At 36.0% G+C, this 22,244-nt stretch overlaps 1 protein-coding gene across 3 annotated transcripts; it reads left to right on the top strand.

Annotated features, from left to right (window-relative positions):
* The first annotated feature begins 2,871 nt into the window (after positions 1-2,871).
* On the top strand, positions 2,872-22,039 carry LOC111779890 (1-phosphatidylinositol-3-phosphate 5-kinase FAB1B). Of its 3 annotated transcripts, XR_002812757.2 has the most exons (16): positions 2,872-3,231; positions 3,566-3,643; positions 4,648-4,699; positions 5,459-6,150; positions 6,606-7,301; positions 7,974-8,127; positions 8,305-8,652; positions 9,786-10,655; positions 10,884-11,215; positions 16,613-16,736; positions 16,825-16,989; positions 17,380-18,873; positions 19,203-19,469; positions 20,238-20,563; positions 21,070-21,342; positions 21,438-22,039. XR_002812757.2 is itself a non-coding variant. In XM_087119602.1 (15 exons), exons 4-15 carry the CDS (start codon positions 5,567-5,569, stop codon positions 21,095-21,097), a joined length of 5,388 nt encoding a protein of 1,795 aa, XP_086975728.1. In that variant the 5' UTR covers positions 2,872-3,114; positions 3,566-3,643; positions 4,648-4,699; positions 5,459-5,566; the 3' UTR covers positions 21,098-22,039. The 3 variants fall into 3 exon arrangements, 2 of the variants coding, with proteins under 2 accessions (XP_086975728.1, XP_023515845.1); XM_087119602.1 differs by having other exon boundaries at positions 2,872-3,114; positions 21,070-22,039; XM_023660077.2 differs by having other exon boundaries at positions 21,070-22,039.
* Positions 22,040-22,244: the final 205 nt, after the last annotated feature.

The raw sequence follows: 22,244 nt of genomic DNA, 5'->3' as shown, positions 1-22,244 counted from the left end.
TCTATTTTTAAAAAGATTTTAAATATTTAACGTTTATAATCAATATTAGTGATTTATTGTGACTTACAAATGTTTTAGACTTTACCAAAATTTAGATACAAATGTAATATATATGGTAGATAACTACAACTTTTTTAAATAATAAAAAAAATAATAATAAATAACAGCTAAACAACTCAACCCAATTCAATAAAACAGGAGGTTATTAGTTAATTGTAACGACATAGATTTCTAACAACCTAAAGTCGATATCGGTATCATAAGATATGCTCTTATGCGGAATTAAACATTTAAATTGTCATCGTGAAATATAAATTTTATCTTAAAATACTGTCATGGACTTACGTGTTTGAAAACATGTTTGAAACAAAGATAAAGACCATAATAAATCAAGCAAGTAAAACATTAAATGCAAAACACACTATACTCATCTAAGTCTAAGAAATTAAAATACTACTGTCCTATGAACGTATCATGGTCTCTGATTGTGATGTCATCGTCAGTCGTACATGAGTGTCTTGCTTTTACCTCAAATAAAAGTAACACATGGCTTGAGTATTTTAAAAAATACTCAATACGTGCCCGGCTATTGGGGTCAGGGGATGCAAAGACATGCAACTCATGATCTAGAGACCTATTGTTAAAACCATGATAGGGGTGGCCTCCACTCTAGACAAAAATTTGGATGTGTAGTACTTCACTACACACTACCCACTCGTGCAAGCATGGATCCCCATGTGGTTTGTACCCCCCCTAGACTCATCATAGTCGAGCTAGTTGTCCGTAGAGACGCTCGGTGGTCAGCAGACCCCTAAGTATCATGCGAGACATGACCATCATCATCATCATGTCAAGTATGACCGAGTTCATGGCAGCAACTGCAGCATCGTGTCAAGTATTGTGGTTGAGAAATTTGTTGAGCAAAGTGACTAGAAGTGAACTAAAGCTAGTAACTCTCTACGTCGACAACAAATCTGCAATTGCATTGATTAACAATCTAACATTTCACGGACGCAGCAAGCACATTGACGCTCGCTTGTACTTCATTCGTGAGTGTGTCAAAAAGAGAGAGAACATTGTGGAGTTTATATGCAGCAGAGAACAATGTGCAAATATTCTCACCAAGACTCTAGCAAGGGTTAAGTTTATCCTGTTGTGTCCATTGAAGATTCGTTCGAGCAAGGATGACTAGGAGAATTATGCGACACTAACTTGTGAAATTGGTCGGCAAGTCCAGGTAGTTCGAGACGGCCTCTTGGTTACCAACTTCATGGTTTTGAAATGCATCTACTGGTGAGAGGTTTCCACACACTTATAAAGAATGTTTTGTTCCCGTCTCCAACTGATGTGGGATCTCACAATCCACCTCCCTTGGAAGCCCAGTGTCCTCGCTGGCACACTGCTCGGTGTCTGGCTCTGATATCATTTGTAACAGCCTAAGTTCACTGTCAGTAGATATTGTCCGCTTTGGCCCGTTACGTATCGCCGACAATCTCATGACTTTAAAATGCGTCTACTAAGGAGATTTTCACACTCTTATAAGAAATGTTTCGTTCCCCTCTCCAACAGATGTGGATACTTTATCTTGTATTATTTGAATAACTTTTTTATTTTAAAAAATTATTGAATATGTTATTTTGTAACTAAAATAGACGAGAAAATTAAACTTAATGTTTATGAAATATTTTAGTTTAAAATAATTACTTTCAATTAAATTTTATTAAAATATAATTAAATAAAAAATATATAAACATTTAAATAAATTTATAAAATGAAAAAAGATATTTATATCGGGAATAAATGCTCTAATAAATTGAATATAACATACTATTTTAGCTATATTAACATATTAAAATTTAAATAAAAAAAAGCTATAAAATAATTTCATAACAAGTTATATATTTATACTCTATTTAAGTATACATTATAACTATACAAAAACATTATAAAAAGTCTCATACTTTTAATAACATAGGTTGTCAAGACTTACGAAAAACGCTATAAAATGTCTACAATAACATTATTTGTAAGCGATATCCACTATTTCTTGTAATGTATATTTCCCACCTCCGACCTAGACCCAGCCTAAATCCCTTCCATGCCACACTTTATTTATACTGAGAGTCTAAATCATAAAGAAATAAAAGAAATACGCGTATGTGTATTTGAGGTTTCATCTTTCGTTGAGTCTTTCCTGCCTGTTCCACAGTCAGTCAAGTCGAAAGCAAGACAAGAAAGATTCATTCTCCCGCTCCTGCTCGAGTAAAAGAGTTAAATGACCTCAAAAATAGGGAGAGGTTCAGGAGTTTGTTTACCTCGTTCAATCAGCAAGAAAAGGTTTGTGGAGCAAAGCAATGAGACCGATAGGCGAAGGAGCGGAGCAACGAGACCCCGAAGTTGATCGAGTCTTAGTTTACTGGTCAGGAACAGTAAATGAATTTGAAATTCTTCTATAGGTGTGATAAATCAGGATCACTCTCATTTTCTTATTCTGACCGAACAGTAAACTCAGGAAACTGAAGAATCAACTCATTCACCTGTGTGTATGTATATATATATTTAAATAGAAATTATAGTGAAAAAAATGAAAAATTATGGATTAGAAAATTCTTTTTAATAAATATTTTATTTTAAAATATATTTAAAAAAAAATAGAATAATTAACTTTAGAAAATCGATTCCTATATTACCAGTAATAAATTATTTACCAAATTTATTACCAGTAAATGTATATTATTTTCCAAATATTAAATATTCTGAAATTAATAAGTAGCCAAGATTAAATATATATTAATTATTTAATGAAATTATGGTTGAGAAGAGAAAAGAGCAATAAAATAGCAACACCATTCCTTCGACGTGAAATGGAAACAAAAAACAAAATTCAAAAAACTTCTCTCTCTTTCTCTCCAATTGCTCGAATTCCCAAATAGCGCAATGCGAGAGAACAAAAAGTACGCAACGGAATGGAGAGAGAAATCAGAGTCGCCATTACCAGATTTCCAGAACGCGATGAATCGATCAACAACGACAGAGTTCATCTGAGAAACAATAACAAATCGCCTCAATTTCTCGTCCATTCCACTCCTTTTATCCAAATCCATACCACTACAGGTACACCTACGGATTTGAGAATCTGCTGTCACGAATCATCTGATTTCCTGTTTCATGAATTCGTTGATCCGTTGAATCCGTTTCTACCATCCGCGTTTTTCGCATACATCGATTAAGGTTCGAATTCATGCATTTCTGTTTCTTTTCCTCTTTTTTCCTCTTTTGTTAGGTTCGCCTCGTAGGAATCATTTAATCGCCATCTGCTTTAATCTGCTCTGTTTTTCCGTGATTTATTTACAGAGACAGAGACAGAGAGTTCTCGATTTGTTTTACGAATTCGCATTTTCTGTTTCGCTGATTGTTCTTCTTGAGTTTTATGATTCTGCTATTCGGAATATGGCATCATTCAACGCGATCTCTCAATAACCTATCTGCGTTCTTCTGTATCTGCTGGTATCAATTCGAGTATTGATTGCGTTTTCCTTCTGTTTTCCTTCTCTTTGCGTATCAGATTAGGGCGGAATGAACGTTTCGTTGCGTCAAGTTCGCTGGATTCACTCGCCTGGAAAAGAACACCGTGTGTGATTTGGTAATGTTGTTGAATTTTAAGATTTTTGTTCTTTTGAATTACGGCAAATGTGGTGAGAGTTTAATTATTATTATTATTATCGTTACAATGTCTTCGTTTACTATTTGATTTGAGAACTATGGATATGCAAATTTACTCAATCCTCCCATGAAGATAATTTTATCCAAAATAACTTCATCTGATCATCTGATTATTTTGTTGATCGATAGTAAATTTGTTTGAAATTTGAATTTCTCCATAAACAAGATTGATGAATCAAGCTGTAATGATTCTAACCATGAAACAAGATTGATGAATCAAGCTGTAATGATTCTAACCATGAAACAAGATTGATGAATCAAGCTGTTATGATTCTAACCATGCAATCTAAACTGACAAGTAAACTCCGCTTTAAGCTAAAAGTAAGTACAAAAGTAATTACAAAGGTTTCTTTTACTATTTTCAAATCTCTTTTCCTTCGTAAACAAGATTGATGAATCAAGCTGAAATGATTTGAATGATTCTAACCATGCAACCTAAATCATATAGAAGGTAAGTAAACTTAGCTTTAGGCTAAAATGAAGTACAAATGTTCCTTTTACTATTTTCGAATCTCTTTTGCAAAGACAACCTACTTAACTTTATATAGCTTCAATATAAAATACCGGAAATGCTTATTTCACTCTTCTATAATCATCTAAATATAAATGAAACTTCGATTGATGAAGTAACTTACCGATTGAGTTTGGATTTTCCTGTTTTATATATATATACTTAGGGTCTATACAATTTTTCTTATTTCAACCATGTGAGATAATAACTCAAATTTTCAATATTTCCGTCAAAATTATAATATATTAATCAGTTCATTTATGTTCGGGATCGAAATTATTCATAATTCATATTTTCTTTTAAATTTTTTCAAGATTGAAGCATGTATAACACTTTATTTAGTCCATCTATGTATAGATTGATGATTAAAGTCGATGCATCATACTTATTATTATTTTTTTTTATTCTTGCAGGGGTGAAGATTCAAACATTTGATCTGTTACTCAATAATATATATCTTAATCAGTTGAGTTATTTTTAAGTTAAAATATCTATTATTATTTTAAAAGTAAGATGTTACACTCTCTCACTATTAAATTTAAAATTATGGTACTTAACAGGCAAGAATAACTTGTTATAAATGGTCAATTTTTCTCACCGTAAAACTCGAAATATATATAAAATAATAAACTCACCCCAATGATCATCCAACAACAAAATTATACAAACTATTTTTTTTACTTCAATTTGAAATTGTGTTCACATTTTTTTTTTTTTTTTTGTAACATTCTATTTACATTATGTTATATTTACTATAGTTCTTTAAGTTCATAGAGTTGTGTCAACTTAGTTATGAGGTATGTAGTTAATTATTATTATTATTATATTCTTTAACGTGAAATGTGAATTTATGTTTGTCATTCAATCCGTTGAATTCAAGTTTTATTTAGAGATATCAAATTTTATTTAGTGGAAATTTGCCTCGAACAAGATATAAAAATTTCATTTAAACAGAGAACGAGGCAGGAAATGGGAAAATATTGATCCAAATTAGCTAAATAGGGTCGAGGATGGAGTTAGTCTCACTTCATCCCTCCCCGTCTCCAACCCCACCCTTATTGTTCGAGAACGAGGTCGAGAACGAGGATGGAGTTAGTTAAACCTAATATTTTTGAATTTTTAATTTTTTTTAAGGATATTTTATATTTTTAATAAAAATTATATTAAAAAATAAAAATCATATTTCATTATTAGTAACCTAACTAACTACCTTGTGATGTGCAGAATTTCGTAGCGTGATTTAATATTATTTAGATCGAAAAGGTGAAACGAGGTGGCGGATGAGCAGACTGGGATGATCGGAGTGGGCGCCGGTGGATTCCACTTCTTCAAATGGGCCATCCTGAGAACAAATTATCCGACCTCGTGGGCTTGGTGAAGTCATGGATGCCATGGCGGTCCGACCCCGAAAACGTCTCCAGAGACTTCTGGATGCCCGACAAGAGCTGCAGAGTCTGCTATGACTGCGACTCTCAGTTCACGTTCATCAACCGCCGGCATCATTGCCGTCGCTGTGGCCGAGTTTTCTGTTCCAAATGTACTGCAAACTTCATTCCTTCTCCTTCCACTGATCCCTCGAATGCTCGGGAGGATTCTGAGACGATCAGAGTCTGTAATTATTGCTTCAAACAATGGGGGAAGGAACCGTCTGCCTTGCTTGATGGCGACAAAGCTACCTGCTCTGCTATTAGTCTGTCATCTTCATCCACCAGCATTGGTAGCACCAAGTCCGGCTACACCTGTCAAAGTGCAATCAGTAATATTCCTTCAACGCCTTGCTCAAATGATCGCCAATATTATGATCCCTTTTGTTCTGGATCCATCGCTGATGAGCAAGATAGTTTAAGAAATGGGAAGACCATTAAACGCTCTACTTCTCTGATGACTTCATCTTCTAGTTATTATGGCTATTGCAGGTATTCTCTCCGGTGTTGATTTAAGATTCAACGTTTAATTCTCATTTGTCTCGAAAATAAACCTTAACTTAATTCTTTTGCATTGAGCGGTAGTTTATCATGATATCTAGATAGATAGTGTTCGTATTCGAATTTCTTAATTGAAGTGTTGATATAATATGAAATTTACCATTATCCAACTGGTAGGATGAGAGGTGATTTAAGTTCTTAATTCATGCGAGAGATGATGCTATTGTGTCCCAATTATTTTAATTCTCTTGAAGCTCAACCTGTGCCCTTGTAGTCGTATTCTTACGCAATATGCTTTAGCCGATGCATGCTTATAACTGTGAATAGAGACTATGATACGGATTTTGCTATCATTTTATTGATCTGATGTTTATATTTCAGATCATTGTTAATTGTTGTTGCTTTTATATTTTAGTTATTTATATACTGTTGTATTTTCTTGTTAGGAGTGATGATGAGGATGGTGATTATTATTATGGAATGTGTCGCTCAGATTCCGAATCCAGGCATATCCCCCAGTCTGATCATTATTATTGTTCTGCAAACACTGAAGAAGGTTTAAATCTTGAGAGAGAGAACATGAGCACAAAGGGTTCACCTGTGAATTTTGACACTCAGAGTCCAAGGGGTGATGAGGAATCTGGTGAAGACTCTGACGAAAATGATAAAGGCTCTGAATGTGATTTTCCTACTTATGGCATGCAAAATAAAGATAATGAAGCTATGGATTTTCAGAACAATGGGATTCTCTGGCTTCCTCCAGAGCCAGAAGATGAGGAGGATGAAAAAGCTCTTTTGTTTAATGGTGATGATGATGCCTGTGCCCCAGGTGAATGGGGACATCTACCTTCTTCCCAAGGCAGTGGGGAATGCCCCATGAAGAGAAAGTCCAGTGGGGACTACAGGAGAACTGCAAAAAACGTGGTAGAAGGGCACTTTAGAGCTCTCGTTAGTCAACTTTTGGAGGCTGAGAATCTTCCTGTCGGTGATGAACCCAATGAAGATGGCTGGTTAGATATATTAACATACCTGTCCTGGGAAGCAGCTGCAGTTCTGAAGCCAGATACGAGCAAGAGTGGATGTATGGATCCTGGTGGATATGTTAAGGTTAAATGCGTTGCTGGTGGAAAGCGTACTGAGAGGTAAGTTAACTCCATGGACCAATCATGTCAGCTATAATTTATTGATATTGAATGTCTGTTGATTGCTTGAGGATTGGCTCAATATTTTACAGAGGACCAGGTTTATATTCTAGCGAGTCAGTGCTTTTTATTAAGGACTATAGATTTCATTTTCTGACCGAGATACAGTGCTCTCACGATTCTTTTTCTTTTCTTTTCTTTTCTTTTTTTCCCCTTTATTTCACTCCTCCTAGGAGTTTATTTCCTTCGAATATATGGTGTATGTTTTCATTCTTTTAGTAAGAAGTTTGTTTCTTGTTCAAAAAAGATTGTGTTCATAGTCGAATCACGTTACTTTATGCACTTATTGACTGTGTTGTTAGAGAAGGAGATTAGCATGATCTTATGGAGTTTGTTGTAATTTTGTTTCGAATGTGCTAAACGAACTCTTCATATGGACTTTTTGAGAGAATATAATACGAGCTTTTAGAGAATCAATTGGTATCAAAAGGTTCCTTATTTTGAAATGTTTTCTCAAGATTCAACCTAAGTATTGCAGAATTGCCAATACATTTTGTTTACCACGTTGTAGGAGTATGACTCCATGTTGCGTGTTCATTTTACCATTGGAGTAATGGTTATTGTGTTACTGTAAGGGTTTTTTGGTTTGATATGACTACTATTCCTTTGCAGTATCATTGTGAAAGGCATCATTTGCAAGAAGAATGTAGCACACCGGCGGATGAGGAAAGAAATATCTAAACCACGCTTTTTTGTCCTTGGGGGAGCTTTGGAGTATCAACGTGTTACCAACCACTTGTCAAGTTTTGATACTTTGTTGCAGCAGGTTTCAAACTGTTTACCCTTATCCTTTTCATTAGGTTTGTATGTCGAAGTTTTATTCTGTAGATTTCATGTACTTCAACTCCTATGTCTTGTTGATGTACTTGCGATCACTAATTATGAGTTTATGGGATTTGGTATACTTCTTTTCATCATGGGTTCCTTGTATGTACATATACAGGAACTTGATCATTTGAAGATGGCTGTTGCTAAGATTGATGCTCATCATCCCAATGTTCTTTTGGTAGAGAAATCAGTGTCTCGCCATGCTCAGGAGTACCTCCTCTCAAAGAAAATCACTCTTGTTCTAAATGTTAAAAGATCACTTTTAGAGCGTATTGCTTGCTGCACTGGGGCAAATATAGTTCCTACTGTTGATCATGTTGCATGTCTGAAACTTGGTTACTGTGATGAATTTCGTGTGAAGACATTTGTTGAAGAGCATGGTAGTGGTGATGGCCAAGCTGGCAAGAAATCAACGAAGACCCTGATGTTCTTCGAGGGATGTCCAAAGCCTCTATGTTGTACTGTAAGTCTATGTTACAACAAGAAGTATGATTTTAAATGAGAACAAACAAGATAAGCAGTCATGGTCATAATTATTTGTTTCTCTAAACGAAAGAATAAAAGAGAATACAAAAAAATAAGTTCCCAAAAAGGAGTCTGTCCTAACTACATAAAAGACTATAATCCAAAAGAATACAACCAATTACACAATTACAAGAAAGCTGAGTGACGGACACCTACAAGGTGGTGTTAAACCTAGCCACCTCCCAAACTTCTTCTTTCGGTCTCTCAATCTCTCTAAAAATTCTATTACCTCTTCCAATCCAAATATCCTATAAAATAGTTAAGATATTAGCATGCCACAAAACTTTGCTTTTCGAGTGGATTCTAAACTCTTTCTCCTAAAGGGTGGATTTGAAACTTTGTCTTTGTCTGGATGATTGAGATATTTTTCATTTTGCATGGAAGTAGCTGAGTCGTCTCTGAGAAAATGGGATTAAAATGCTTTCTGATACTTATCTAAAACTATCTTCTTGTAATTTTAATTCTTGCAGTTTACAGATCCATTATAATAGATTCTCAGTTTTAAATTTCTCGAGTGGAAAGTAAGTTGGTAGGTATTGCCTTTTAACTTAGGACACAATTCTAAACACAATTAGATTTAAGGCTGTATTTAAAAAGTGTGCTAGTTTCTTTACAGTCTCTTGTAGTTTTCTTTTTTTTGTTTTTTTTCCTTTTAAATAAACATTTGAACTCTTGAACAACTTTAGAAGAAAATAAAAATTTTAGAAGAACAGTTTTCTTTTTTTTTTTTTTTTTTTTTTCTCTTTCAAAACTTGATTTAGATTTTGAAAACATTAGTAGGAAGTAGATAATAAAACAAAAAAACTGTAATAGTTTAATTTTCAAAAGCCAAATGGTTATTAAATGTAGTACAAGTATTTTTGTTTGTCACAAATTTAGTGTATTAGATGCTGTGATATTGATTGTATTAGTTTTAATGTTCTCTTCAGTTAGTTGAGTCATTATAGGATGTGTGAAATTGACATGCAGTAGACTTTTTCTATAGAAGTAGCCAGTGCTTTCCTCTGCAATGTACATGAAAAAAGTTATAAAACCATCTGAAATAATGTAGACAAATTGTTTTATATTCAGATTTTGCTCAGGGGTGCCAGTGGGGATGAGCTCAAAAAAGTTAAACATGTTGTTCAATATGCAACTTTTGCTGCCTATCACCTGGCTCTAGAAACATGCTTTCTGGCTGATGAAGGTGCTTCAGTTCCAGAGCTCCCATTGAAGTCCCCAATAATAGTTGGTCTTCCTCATACTCCATCAAATATAGACAGATCCATCTCCGCAATACCTGGTTTTACTTGTCCATCGCCTGTAAAGTCTCCAGAGCCAGAACCCAGTATGGAAACTGGGCAATCCGGAAACGATGCTGTTCCGACTAGAGACTCGTCTATGATCAGTCATAATGTTGACAATTTGAACTCTTTAGAGCCTTCCTTGAGGCTAGTGAAGTCCAATGCTACCTCCACTTCTTTGTCTTTTCTGAAGCAGAACGTTTCTACCGCCGACCGTAATTATATTCTTTCCTCCAAACTAGCCTCCGAGGCAAATAGAAATCCAGACAGCGAAGAATATTCAATGGGCATTATGACTATCAAGGAAGAAGCAAAGGAAGATGATGATACAGTTTCTAGTTCTGGTAAAGGTGTGCCTTTGAGTCATGGTAACTCTATTCATATACGCAGCAGTTCATTGGATGCAAATACCCAAAGTTCCAATGATTCAACATGTCAAAGAACTGAAAGCCTTGTTGCTAATCTAGTTACCACCAAATCTTCAAGGGAAGATTTCCCCTTGTCTCCTTCTGACCAACAAAACATTTTGGTGTCTTTGTCAACACGTTGTGTGTGGAAGGGAACTATTTGTGATCGTGCTCACCTATTACGAATTAAATACTATGGGAGCTTCGACAAGCCTTTGGGCAGGTTTTTACGAGATAATTTGTTTGATCAGGTAATATAATCTTCTAATGATTATTAACTATTGGAAAGCTGTCATTTATAATGTTCCTCAAGTCTCCTGGGAAAGGGTTTATTTACCTCTTGGCTTTTAGGTTCGCTCTTCACTTTTTTTTAGTTATATGCTTAACGGTTTCTTATATATACAAAAGATCGGGTAATAAAAGAAATGTTTTTTTTCCTTAACTGAGTATTATCGATATTACATTTTCTCTTCTTACAGAATTATCGATGTCATTCATGTGGTATGCCATCTGAGGCACATGTTCATTGTTATACGCATCCACAAGGCAGCCTTACAATATCTGCTAAGAAACTCCCTGACTTTTTCTTACCGGGGGAACCTGAAGGTAAAATTTGGATGTGGCATCGGTGTCTGAAGTGTCCTCGGACTAACGGCTTCCCTCCAGCCACCAGGAGAGTTATCATGTCTGATGCTGCCTGGGGTTTATCATTTGGTAAATTTTTGGAGTTAAGCTTTTCAAATAATGCAGCTGCCAGCCGTGTTGCAGGTTGTGGCCACTTCCTTCATAGAGATTGTCTCCGGTTCTATGGGTATGAATTTTTTTCGTACAATTTTACTTCTTCAGCAATGAAGTGTGATTATCGCTGCCTATGTTAGTTCTGAGCTTGACTAGAAATCAGCTAGTTTACTTTATATCTGGTTTTTAATTTCCTAAACGTTGCCTATGTTTGTGTATATTTACAATTCCATATTGAAATGGCAATGACCCACCCAAGATCCACGATTTTGAAAGGTGGGGGAGATGCTTTGGATGGTTGAACGTAACTTGGTAATTGTTACTGCATTACCCATCATCGACCTAGTACTAACGATATTTATGTTTTTTTGTTTTAATTATTATTATTTTTTTTAGACTATAAATTTCTATTTAAAACATTATACTAGCATAGTTGAGGAGGGAATTTTTTAATTAATAATTTTAAATAATGAAACACCACACTTTCATTGGGAGATGAAAGAACACAAGGGCAAACAAAAAGAAAACTCACAAAAGTACGCCACCCTGTACAAAGGAAAGACTAAGAATGTTATTATAAAAAGACTTTGTCACTAAAGCCTAAAGAGAAACGTAGAATCTAACAAGGAACCAAACATGACTCGAATACCTCTCCATACTCCTAAAGAATCTATAATTTTTCTTGCCCCAGAGATCTCACTAAATAACAGGCACCCCCTCCTGTTACAAAAGAAATCCATTTCTTTCAAGAAGGCGAATGGAGAAGGAGATCATCTGATGTCTCTTTATTGACAACATTCCACGCTTACTTTGATCATGGTTTTTTTGCTATGAGAGAGCATGTACAAAAGTGGATACCTCAGGGATAGCGGGGTGTTTTCATTCCATGGGTCGGTCCAAAATGATGTGCTTCCTCCATCAGCCTCCCTATGGCAAGTTCAGTTGGTGATTAGGTTTTATGTTTTTTTATGTACTTCCAAGGCCCTTTTGTAGAAGATGGAGGGGGTTGATTTTTGTTTGATATAGGAGTATATTTGGCCTTTATAAGATTTCTCCACAAGGCCTTTTCTTCGTGATGATATCTCCATACCCATTTGGCAATGAGAGTTTTGTTCTTGTTCTTTATCAAGAAAAGACCAAGGCCTCCCTTTTTGTGGTATTTCAAATAGAGACATGTAGTAAGTGGGGGAGGTTGGATAATGTGGCTTGTATTAGGGTGAGTCTTCCGCTTTTTGAAGTATAACATGATGACCATGTTGACAGCCTTCTTTCTATTTTTTCAATAATAATCTACTAGAAGGAAAAATATTTGTGGTTTCCTTTTAGAGGTAATCCTAGGTACATATTCAACCATTCTCCTTTTTCACAACTATATATGCTAGCAAGTTATTCAATAATCTCTGTGTTAATATTGATGTTCATGATCTCTGGTTTTTTTAGATTGATATTTTGTCTAGAGAATCTTTCGAAGGTTTTGACCGTCTCCATCATGTTTTTTTATGGAAGAGGCATCTGCCAAGTCAGAAAAGAGGATTGTGTCGTCCGCGAACTAAAGGTGGTTGATGCTTAAGCCTTCATTACCAATCTGAAAACCTTGCATTTGTCATTCGTGCCCTTCGTATTCTACTTTTGTCAGTAGGCGATTGAGGTAGCTCATTACCATGATGAAAAGAAAAGGGGATAGTGGATCTCCTTGTCTGAGACCCCGTGTGGCATATAAATCTTCCCTCTCGGTCTTCTATTGATGATGATTTAGAAGTTTATGCATGAGATGCATCCTTTTATCCACCTTTAGCATTTTGAGCCAAAGCCTTTTGCCACAAGAATGTTTTCGAGGAAAGTTCAATCAACCTTGTCGAAGACCTTTACCATGTCAAGTTTAATGACTACACCTTTTTTGTTTCTTTCTTTCCCATTCATCTATGAGTTCACTTGCCATGAGGGATGCAATGAGAATTTGTCGCCCCTCTACAAAAGTTGTTTGTTGCCCAGTTATTGTGAAGGGGAGAACCTTTTTAAGACGTTCTGATAATACCCTTGCTATGATTTAATATATTCCGGTCGTGAGACTTATAGGACGAAAGTCTGCAACATTGCAGACATCCAGTTTCTTTGAGATTAGATGTATTCTTTGAGATTAGACTTCGTTTCGAAAAAAATCTTGGAATACTCTTATGATATTAGCTCTCATAAAGTTCCAGCATTTTTTGAAAAAATCTGAGGTAAAACCATCCGGTCTTGGAGTTTTGTCGGAGACCAGATGCTGAATCACCATCCCCACCTCTTCTTTGGTGACAACAACCTTGAGGGAGGCAGCTTGCTGTTGATCAATAGGACTCCAGTCAAGATCATGGGGATCATGGGGAAATTTGCAAAGGACATTGTCCTTTGTATATAAGGACGTGTAAAAGGACATAAATTTTGAGACAATTTCTTCTTTGTTTACTAAACTTCTACATTTTGTGGATAGAATTTCCATTATGGTACTCTTTCGTTTCTTTGTAGCCATGATACGATGGAAAATTTTGGAGTTTTTGTCACCTTCCTCTAACCATCATTTTTTACATTTGTCTCCAAGATTGCTCTTCCTTTGTTGCCAACGAAATAAGCTCTGCTTTCATGAGCTTTTTCTGTGTGTGTTGAACTAGTGTGATGGAGTCGGTTTCCTCCATCTGATCAAGAAGAGCAATTTCAGTTAGAAGTTGGTTTCTTTTTGTGGAAATACAGCCGAAAACCTTCTTGTTCCATTTTTTCAAGACTTCTTTTAGTGTTTTAAGTTTGTTGATGAAATCGTGCCCCAGTCATCCACGGAGGGGCGTATTCTTCCATCAGTATTCTACCATTGGCAAAAATTTTAAATGGTTCAACCACATCTTCTCAAATTGGAAGGGCGAATGGCCCCATTTACAGCAACCCATCGAAAGTAGAATGGGATAATGTTCAGATGTAGGTCTATTCAGTCTTTGTACATCGGCGTTACTGAATTTTCCAAGTAGGTCTTTTGTGGTTAGAAATCTATTGATGGCTATCAAGGTGCGTGGAGGTCTGTTGTTTGACCATGTATAGAGTCCATTACTAAGGGGAAGGTCAATGAGTTCAACTTCTCTTATGAAATTGTTGAAGTGTCTTATGCCTCTGGTGACTTTTTCTACTGGATTTGTCATGTGCCCATCGAGAGATATTGAAGTCACCCGCCAACAGCCAATTCTCTTTACATAGGCATGATAGGTCCGGTAATTCTTAAATCTGTAATTATCAACCAGGGTAGTATGTGTGGTTATGGTGTATAAGCCTTTGGTGACTTCTGAAATGATCAAAGTTGGGTCATTCCACATGATTAAGATCTCCCCGATGTACTTAGGGCATCCAAAGCTAACCAACTAATATGTTTGGCACTCCAAAGGAATTTGACTATCCAAAGATCAACATAATTCAATTTTGTTCCTTGAAGAATAACCATAGTGGGACTGTATTTGAGGAGAAAAGACTTGATTAGGCCTCTCTTTTGCCAATCTCCCAAGCCCTTAACATTCCAAGAGATAATAATCATAAGAGGTATTGACCTCCCAATTGTGACTTGCTCGATTTCTCATAATTGATGTTTGAAAGGAGGCCAACAATCTCTCTATTCAATTTACTCGGTTTCTTGGCCGTAGTGGGCTTCTTTTTCCCAGATGGAATAGCCATGATGCACATTTGGTGTTCTTTTAGCTATGGTGCCAGGATTTGGATGACCATTGTTGGTGAAGAGTGTCGTTGATATTGGGGTGACCTCTTCTACCTCTTTTTCATTATGCTTTCCTGAAAAAGAGTGTCAAGCTCTGTATCTGCAAGGGTGATCTCTAGCAACAGGTGAGAGATGTTGGCCTTATATGCAGTGGGAGATGGTGGGGCGGTGGAGAGGGGTAGGGGGGTAGGGGGCTAGATGCATATTCATCGTTCGATTCTTGGTCAATGCCAACAGTGGAAATTTTTGTTCCTAGGATGAGGTAAGTTTTTTGGTTATTTATGATGATGGTACGTTTTTCTGGTGAAGTTACTAGGTATGTTTTTCTGGTGAAGTTACTAGGTATGTTTTTCTGGTGAAGTTACTAGGTATGTTTTTCTGGTGAAGTTACTAGGTATGTTTTTCTGGTGAAGTTACTAGCTATGTTTTTCTGGTGAAGTTACTAGCTATGTTTTTCTGGTGAAGTTACTAGCTATGTTTTTCTGGTGAAGTTACTAGCTATGTTTTTCTGGTGAAGTTACTAATCTGGAAAACATAACACCCAACAACAAAACAGAGGACTTAGCTCCCTGTTGGCGGAGAAACATAATACAAGGGCTGATGTGGATGGATGATGCAAGTGTGACAGTACAAAACGAAGGAAGTGTAGAGGTTGACACAGATAGCCACTGGCAATGTTTCTTGTGTAGTCGTGAGTCAGTGAGAACAAAGCTGTTTCTTGTAGAGTCAGGCAGATCAGTCGATGGTCGTATTCCTTGGAAGCAGCTACCAGTCTGTAGGGATCGGATGGCGACAGGCGGCTAGGGTTTTAATTTTGGCTCTGATATTATCTAAAAACATCAAGAGAAGAACAATTTCTTTCACATTCACTTCAAAAGAAAATGGTTTCTTGAGTAGAAGAAAACTCCATTACAGTTAAGGAAATAATCTAATTAATAATCACAAGATTGTTGTTTAATTAAAAGAAGGAAATAACCGACAATAATGAACATGAGCATTCTCAATTGTCTTAGTAATGTTTCCACTCAGCTGTTATATGCAAATCTTTTATGGAAAATATAATCCTTTATCAATGCCAAAGTTCTTGGAAATCGGCAAAATTGTAAGTTCGGGGTTTTATAGCTCAAGACTTACATTTCTGGATATAAAATCTAACCTTTTTTGTCTCCAATTCCAGCTCTTTGGATGCTATAATTTTGACCACATTTTTTTTGGTGGTGGCAGGGGGCTGTTCCTTGTAAATGTTTCTCTTATTTTTCTTGCACTGAGAAAGGGAATCGAGACTTCCGTTTGTTAATATATCTTAGAATGCACAAGTTCCAAATATTTCTCTTGGTGGTCTGTTGAAATGTCAGCATAAACAACCTTAAAACTATTTGTTGCTGCCTGAAAGAAGACATATTTCTGAAATTTTAGCAGAAAATATGGCCTACCTTTCTGACTGCCTTTTATTTGACATTTTTGCTTCTTACTATTCTTATGTGGTTAGGATCCTCATGGTCACATTCTGCGACCTGATCCTCAGTTACAGGAGTTTTCCCGCTTTCTATTGTGTCTTATTTAGACAAATTGGATTTTGCGATCTTGAATAGCTACTTGGGCTTTGGGTTAGACCCTTACCATTTGTATTCTTCCATTGATTGGAATGGAAGTTCTTACTAATTTCCTGTTGAAGGAAAAGGCAAAATGCTCGAGATTCCAGTTAAATACATCCTTATATGTATCTATCATTCACATGTGCAGGTTTGGAAGAACGGTTGCTTGTTTCCACTATGCAGCAATTAATGTTAAGTCTGTTCATATCCCACCATCAATAATTGACTTTCACCATAACAATCTGGAGTGGATTAATAAGGAAGCAAATGAGGTACAACAACCTCGAATTGAACTTCAATTGAAGGCTAAAGCCACTGATTCTAAATTTTGAAAGACTAATCAGTGGTCTCTTCTAGTAGGTACATAACAGGGCTGAAGTTCTATTTGCTGTAGTATGTAAAACTCTTCCTCTGATTCTGAAGCATGAATCTGGCACAGAGCAAGAAGATTTTGGGGTAAATGAATTGAACAATTACATTCAAGAACTAGAGCAAATCATTAATGTGGAGAAAGAAGATTTTGAGGTAGGTTTTTGAGTTGTGGTTTTATTTCTAATCATATCGTTATTTTGAAACTTACGATTATAATGACTTGGATGAAACTTTATATTCATTCCTGTGCATTTAATGATTTGGATGCCCTTGGGGAATAAAAGTATTTATGAACATGATTCCCTAATCCTATGCTGAATTTGAACACCTTATTTGAAATATAGAATTAATTAGTTTTATTTGACAAAGATGGTAGTTGTCTTAATTTTGTAGATAAACAAATAATTTTCCTATTATGGAATACGGATTATTATATGCAATGATGTTTCTAGGTTGTCATTTTCCATGGATTGTGAAACTTTCTTTGTGGGGAAGGAAGTTTTATGCTTTGGTTCTTTGATTTATGTAATCCAGTTATTATAGGTGCATTTTAATAAAGCATCTGGAGAGACGACAGTTGGCCAACCTACAGTTGATATTTTTGAGATCAATAAACTGCATATGCACGTCCTTTTTCTTTCATATATTTGGGTTCAGCGCTTAAGTTACGCAGTCACTTTGGGAAAGAAGCATTCCCCAGATAGTTCGAGCAATGACATCCCAACACTTGAAGAAAAGGAACTTGATTCAATGGAAGAGTTGGTGGAATTGACTCTGGCATTCGGACAAGATGATCTCTTTGGTGGTTTTGATAACGATTCTCTACCTTCAGAGTCAAAACATGATGTTGATCTTGACAGAGGAGGTAATTCAGGCCAAATGAACCGGTTTAATGAAACTGAGAGGGAAAAGAATATTGATCTTGGTGGACAGGAGGATGATCTTTGTCTTTATCAAGTTAATTCTGAACCTCTAGATGTTGGAACTGCCCTACGAAGGACAAATTCAGAGGGAGAATATCCAAGTATGACCGATTTATCTGGTACCCTTGATGCAGTTTGGAAAGGTGCACTTCACCCCAATAGTATACAATTTGATGATAGGTATCCACAAACTAACTCATCCATTCTGGAGCCATTGGCTGGACCTGATATGGAAAAGTGTACTGCCAACGGAGTAGAGACAGCTCGTCTTCTTTATTCCGCCTTAGTTTTAACAAGGGTTGATTCTGTTGAAACATGTACAAGTTTGATGTCGATGCCTTCTTCGGCGTATAGTTCAAAGATTTCATTGTTGAATATTCCAAAGCCTGACATTTCTGATTACGATCCTGCCTTAATTACATCATTTAGGGAGTTGGAAAAGCAAGGCCATCTTCGGTTTTTTATGCATGTTGACTCCAGTGATACTGTTGTTCCTGTCTATGATGAGGAGCCTACTAGTATTATTGCATATTCATTGCTTATGCCAGAGTATCATGCTCAGATGTCTGAGCCAGAGAGAGTAATGGAAGCTTTGGATACTGCACGCTCTTTGCCTACTATTGGTTCTGTTAAAATGAGCTCAATTAAAACATGTGATGAAGAAGGTTCTGATGTCTACAGAACTCTTAGATCCAATGAAGAGACCATTTTATCCATGGCTAGAACCGAAAGTCTTCAGTTTGAGGATCTGCTTCTGTTCACCAAGGATTTGCATACAAGAGTTTGTTTTATAAATGAAACTCCTTTGGGGCCGGTGAAATATACCATAACTTGCTACTTTGCTAAGCGGTTTGAGGCATTAAGAAAGAAGTGTTGCCCTTCGGAGTTAGATTATGTAAGGTCTCTTAGTCGTTGTAAGAGATGGGGAGCCCAAGGTGGCAAAAGCAACGTTTTCTTTGCAAAAACTTTAGATGAGCGATTTATTATCAAACAGGTGACAAAAATAGAGTTGGAATCGTTCATTCAGTTTGCACCAGCTTATTTTTTATATTTGTCTGAATCAATTCGCACGGGATGCCCAACTTGCTTGGCGAAGGTCGTGGGAATGTATCAGGTACAATGATTTTTTTTTTTTAACTCTCTCTTTGATATCAAGAAAGTTTGAAAAATGATTTGAAATGACAGAAGTTGAAATACTAGGAATGATACTCTATGGCCTTTTTTTTGGATAAAAAAAATCATAATTCGTTTGAGGAAGCGAGATTTTTATTTAATTCTGTAATATTATTAACCATTTTAATCAAAAGAAAGAATTTCAAGTAAAAATAGGGTAGAAGTCATATTTGAAACTGAAATATTGTGCATAATTGTCTTCTTTTGTACCAATCATCTTAAAACTTTGTGCGTAATTTTATTCTTGGGTTGGTTTTTGCTGTCTTGAAGGTGTCCACAAAACATCTAAAGGGAGGAAAAGAATTCAAGATTGACGTTTTAGTCATGGAGAATCTTCTGTTTGGGCATAATGTGACACGACTTTATGATCTAAAAGGATCTTCTCGATCGCGCTATAATTCAGACACGAGTGGAAAAAATAAAGTTCTTTTGGATCAGAACCTGATTGAATCTATGCCAACCTCTCCAATATTCTTGGGCGGCAAGGCAAAGCGGTTGTTAGAGAGAGCTGTTTGGAACGATACATCGTTTTTAGCTGTAAGTTTAATGTATCTTCTTAGTGTCACTTGATTTTCAAAGTCTTGATGCTCTCAACTGGATTTTCTGGATTCAATTCGTGCCCTGGGTTCAAATCTATAAGAAGCTGCATATTCATTTCAAACATCTTTAGTGTTTTCTTGCTACTAAATATCATGTACATGAATGAGCATCTCTATTTCAAGTCTAATATGATATCTAGTTGAACGAGGGTTATTTTTCTAGATATATACAGAATGTTATCACTGTAGTAGGCTTAGTGAAACCGAATTCAATTTAAATAAGTATCGCATACTTGTAGAGATTGTCGGTATCACGGATCTGCATTTTAATTCCAAAACTATGGGTAGAATACTCAAGGCCATAGATTGAATTTAACACTTCATGTTCTTTGTACTTCTACTTTTTTTCCTTCTTATTTTAAGTGGATACCCTGTAGTGACAGCTCCAGCCTTTCTCAAACCTTGAGCCTTCCAAATTTTGTACTAGAGTTACTTTTAGGTGTTTTGGTTCACAGATATAGTTGGTATAGTGCAGGATTAAGAAATAAAGTCTATAACCATTTGATTTTTGAGTTTATTTCTTTTGATTTCAAAAAAAAAAAAAACTAAAAACAAAATCGTTATTGAACGGAGGCATGAATAATATAAATTAGATATATGAAATTCACCTGTACTATTTTGTAACAAACAATGAGCCAAAGACTCCCTTACTTATCTTCCATTTTAGTGTGTCTGACTAATTTATTTTCTCAAATTGCTGCTGTAGTCAATTGATGTCATGGACTACTCACTCTTGGTTGGCTTGGATGAGGAAAAGCAAGAGCTGGTTGTGGGGATTATTGATTTTATGAGGCAATATACTTGGGATAAACATCTTGAAACTTGGGTGAAGAACTCAGGCATTCTAGGTGGGCCCAAGAACGCTGCTCCTACTGTGATCTCACCTCATCAATACAAGAAACGTTTCAGAAAAGCTATGACTACATATTTTCTCATGGTTCCAGATCAATGGCCCTCCTCCACGATCAGCCCTAGTGAGTCCCATCCTGATCTTTGTGACGAGAACTCAGAACCTGAAAATTCGTGGGATTGGTAAGTTTCCAAATATTTTTGCTGTTATGCACAAATTTTTCTGCATTTTTTTTAGTGTTATTTTCCAGCCTTTGGACAACTTCTTTGATCATAGATTTGAACCACTACTGATTCTTTTAAAAGGGCAAAGAGCTTTTCTCTATGATGTTATTTTCCTGATTTCCCCAGATACTACAAGGCACTATATATTGGAGTGCTTTGGCATGAATAAAAGCACTTTTCACTCAAAATTATTGTTTGGGTGTTACTTAGTATTTATAGTGTGTTTTAGCTCCAGTGAGTGGCTTGCTAAGGAGCACTTTAAAACAGTTTTTGAGAGTGATGGATGATGAATGATGAATGATTATACATACAAACATACAAGTATATCTATCACTTCTTTAATAGCGTAACTGGATGAATGATGAGATTCTTGATATCAAAATTTGATTACTAAGATGACTAATTTCAAAGCATTATAATCTTAAGCTTTTTTTTAATATGATGTTTGTTTTGTTTGTCTTCAGCAAACACTGTAGTGAACACAGTGATTGATGTGAAGAGAAAGCAGAGAGTATCATTTTGTGTAGCATTACTTGCTTGGGGACAACATGTTGCAGTGAACAGAACCCAGTTAAGCCTATACATAGAAGAACCCATGTTGAAAAGGGATTGCCAAATCAATCTTTGACATCGACAGCAACTTCACATGGAAATTTGAGCCCGTGCTTCGGCCTCGACTAGACAAGGAGGAGAACTTAGCGCTTCTCCCTTGTCGATCGAGTACCCTCTTCCTTTCGGTAAACCTGAGCCTGCTCTGCTGTATAAGGCAAAAATGGCTTTGTTTAGGGAGGGAGGATAGCTCTTATTATTAACATGGCAAACTTTATTGTAGAAGCATGAGCCATGGCTTAACTTGAAGTCCTGCAAAGATTGCTGAGCCCCGTGCAGTCGCTTACAAGGACCACGGCCACGCTAAACTACGACCCACACGACGTATCAGAAGGATTTCTCTTGTGAATAGTAGTAAGAAACAAGCACAGTAAGTTATTCTTGGTACTTTTTTCTTGTTCACCCATCTTCCAACTTTTGGAGACCAGTTGAGAGCTTTGCTAGATGGCAATTGTCCAGAAGAAAGTTCTCTCCCTCTCAAAAAAAAAAAAAAAAAAATGATGCTTCGTCGAGGGCGGTAGCGTTGTCGATTATACGTAGAGCATACCCTACCAACAACATATAATATCTATGACTCTCAATATGATTCATTTATTCAACCAAGATGACAGAAATAAGTTAGTATATGATTGTTTGGAGACTTCTATCATTAAGGTGTTTTAGGATACAAAATATATCATAGAGAAACGAAAATTGAAATGTCTGTACATTAATTCTTATAGTTATTTCACTAAAAAAAATGTTCTATTTTATTTTATTTTATTTTTTATCTACTGGGGAGAAAATGTTTTATTAATAAAATGGTTGATATTTTATTTTATTGAATCAGAGCCCATTAATTTTTTTTTTTTCTATTCGTCTACTGACATTAGAGAAAGGTAAATGTAAAGATTTCTTAAAAGGTGGCAATAAATGGGGCAAGAGTGCCCTTGGAAGTTCATAGTTGTCTGGTAAGTGTCGGCGGATAGAGTTAGCCTTACCCACAGCTACGGCAAACACGGAATAGCCGTGTCTACGTTGCAAGTCTCAG

Source organism: Cucurbita pepo, chromosome 18 (assembly GCF_057944985.1).
Source record: "Cucurbita pepo subsp. pepo isolate OVF chromosome 18, ASM5794498v1, whole genome shotgun sequence".
NCBI lineage: Eukaryota > Viridiplantae > Streptophyta > Magnoliopsida > Cucurbitales > Cucurbitaceae > Cucurbita > Cucurbita pepo.
Note: the sequence above shows the minus strand (reverse complement) of the source record. Positions and strands in the feature narration are given on the sequence as shown.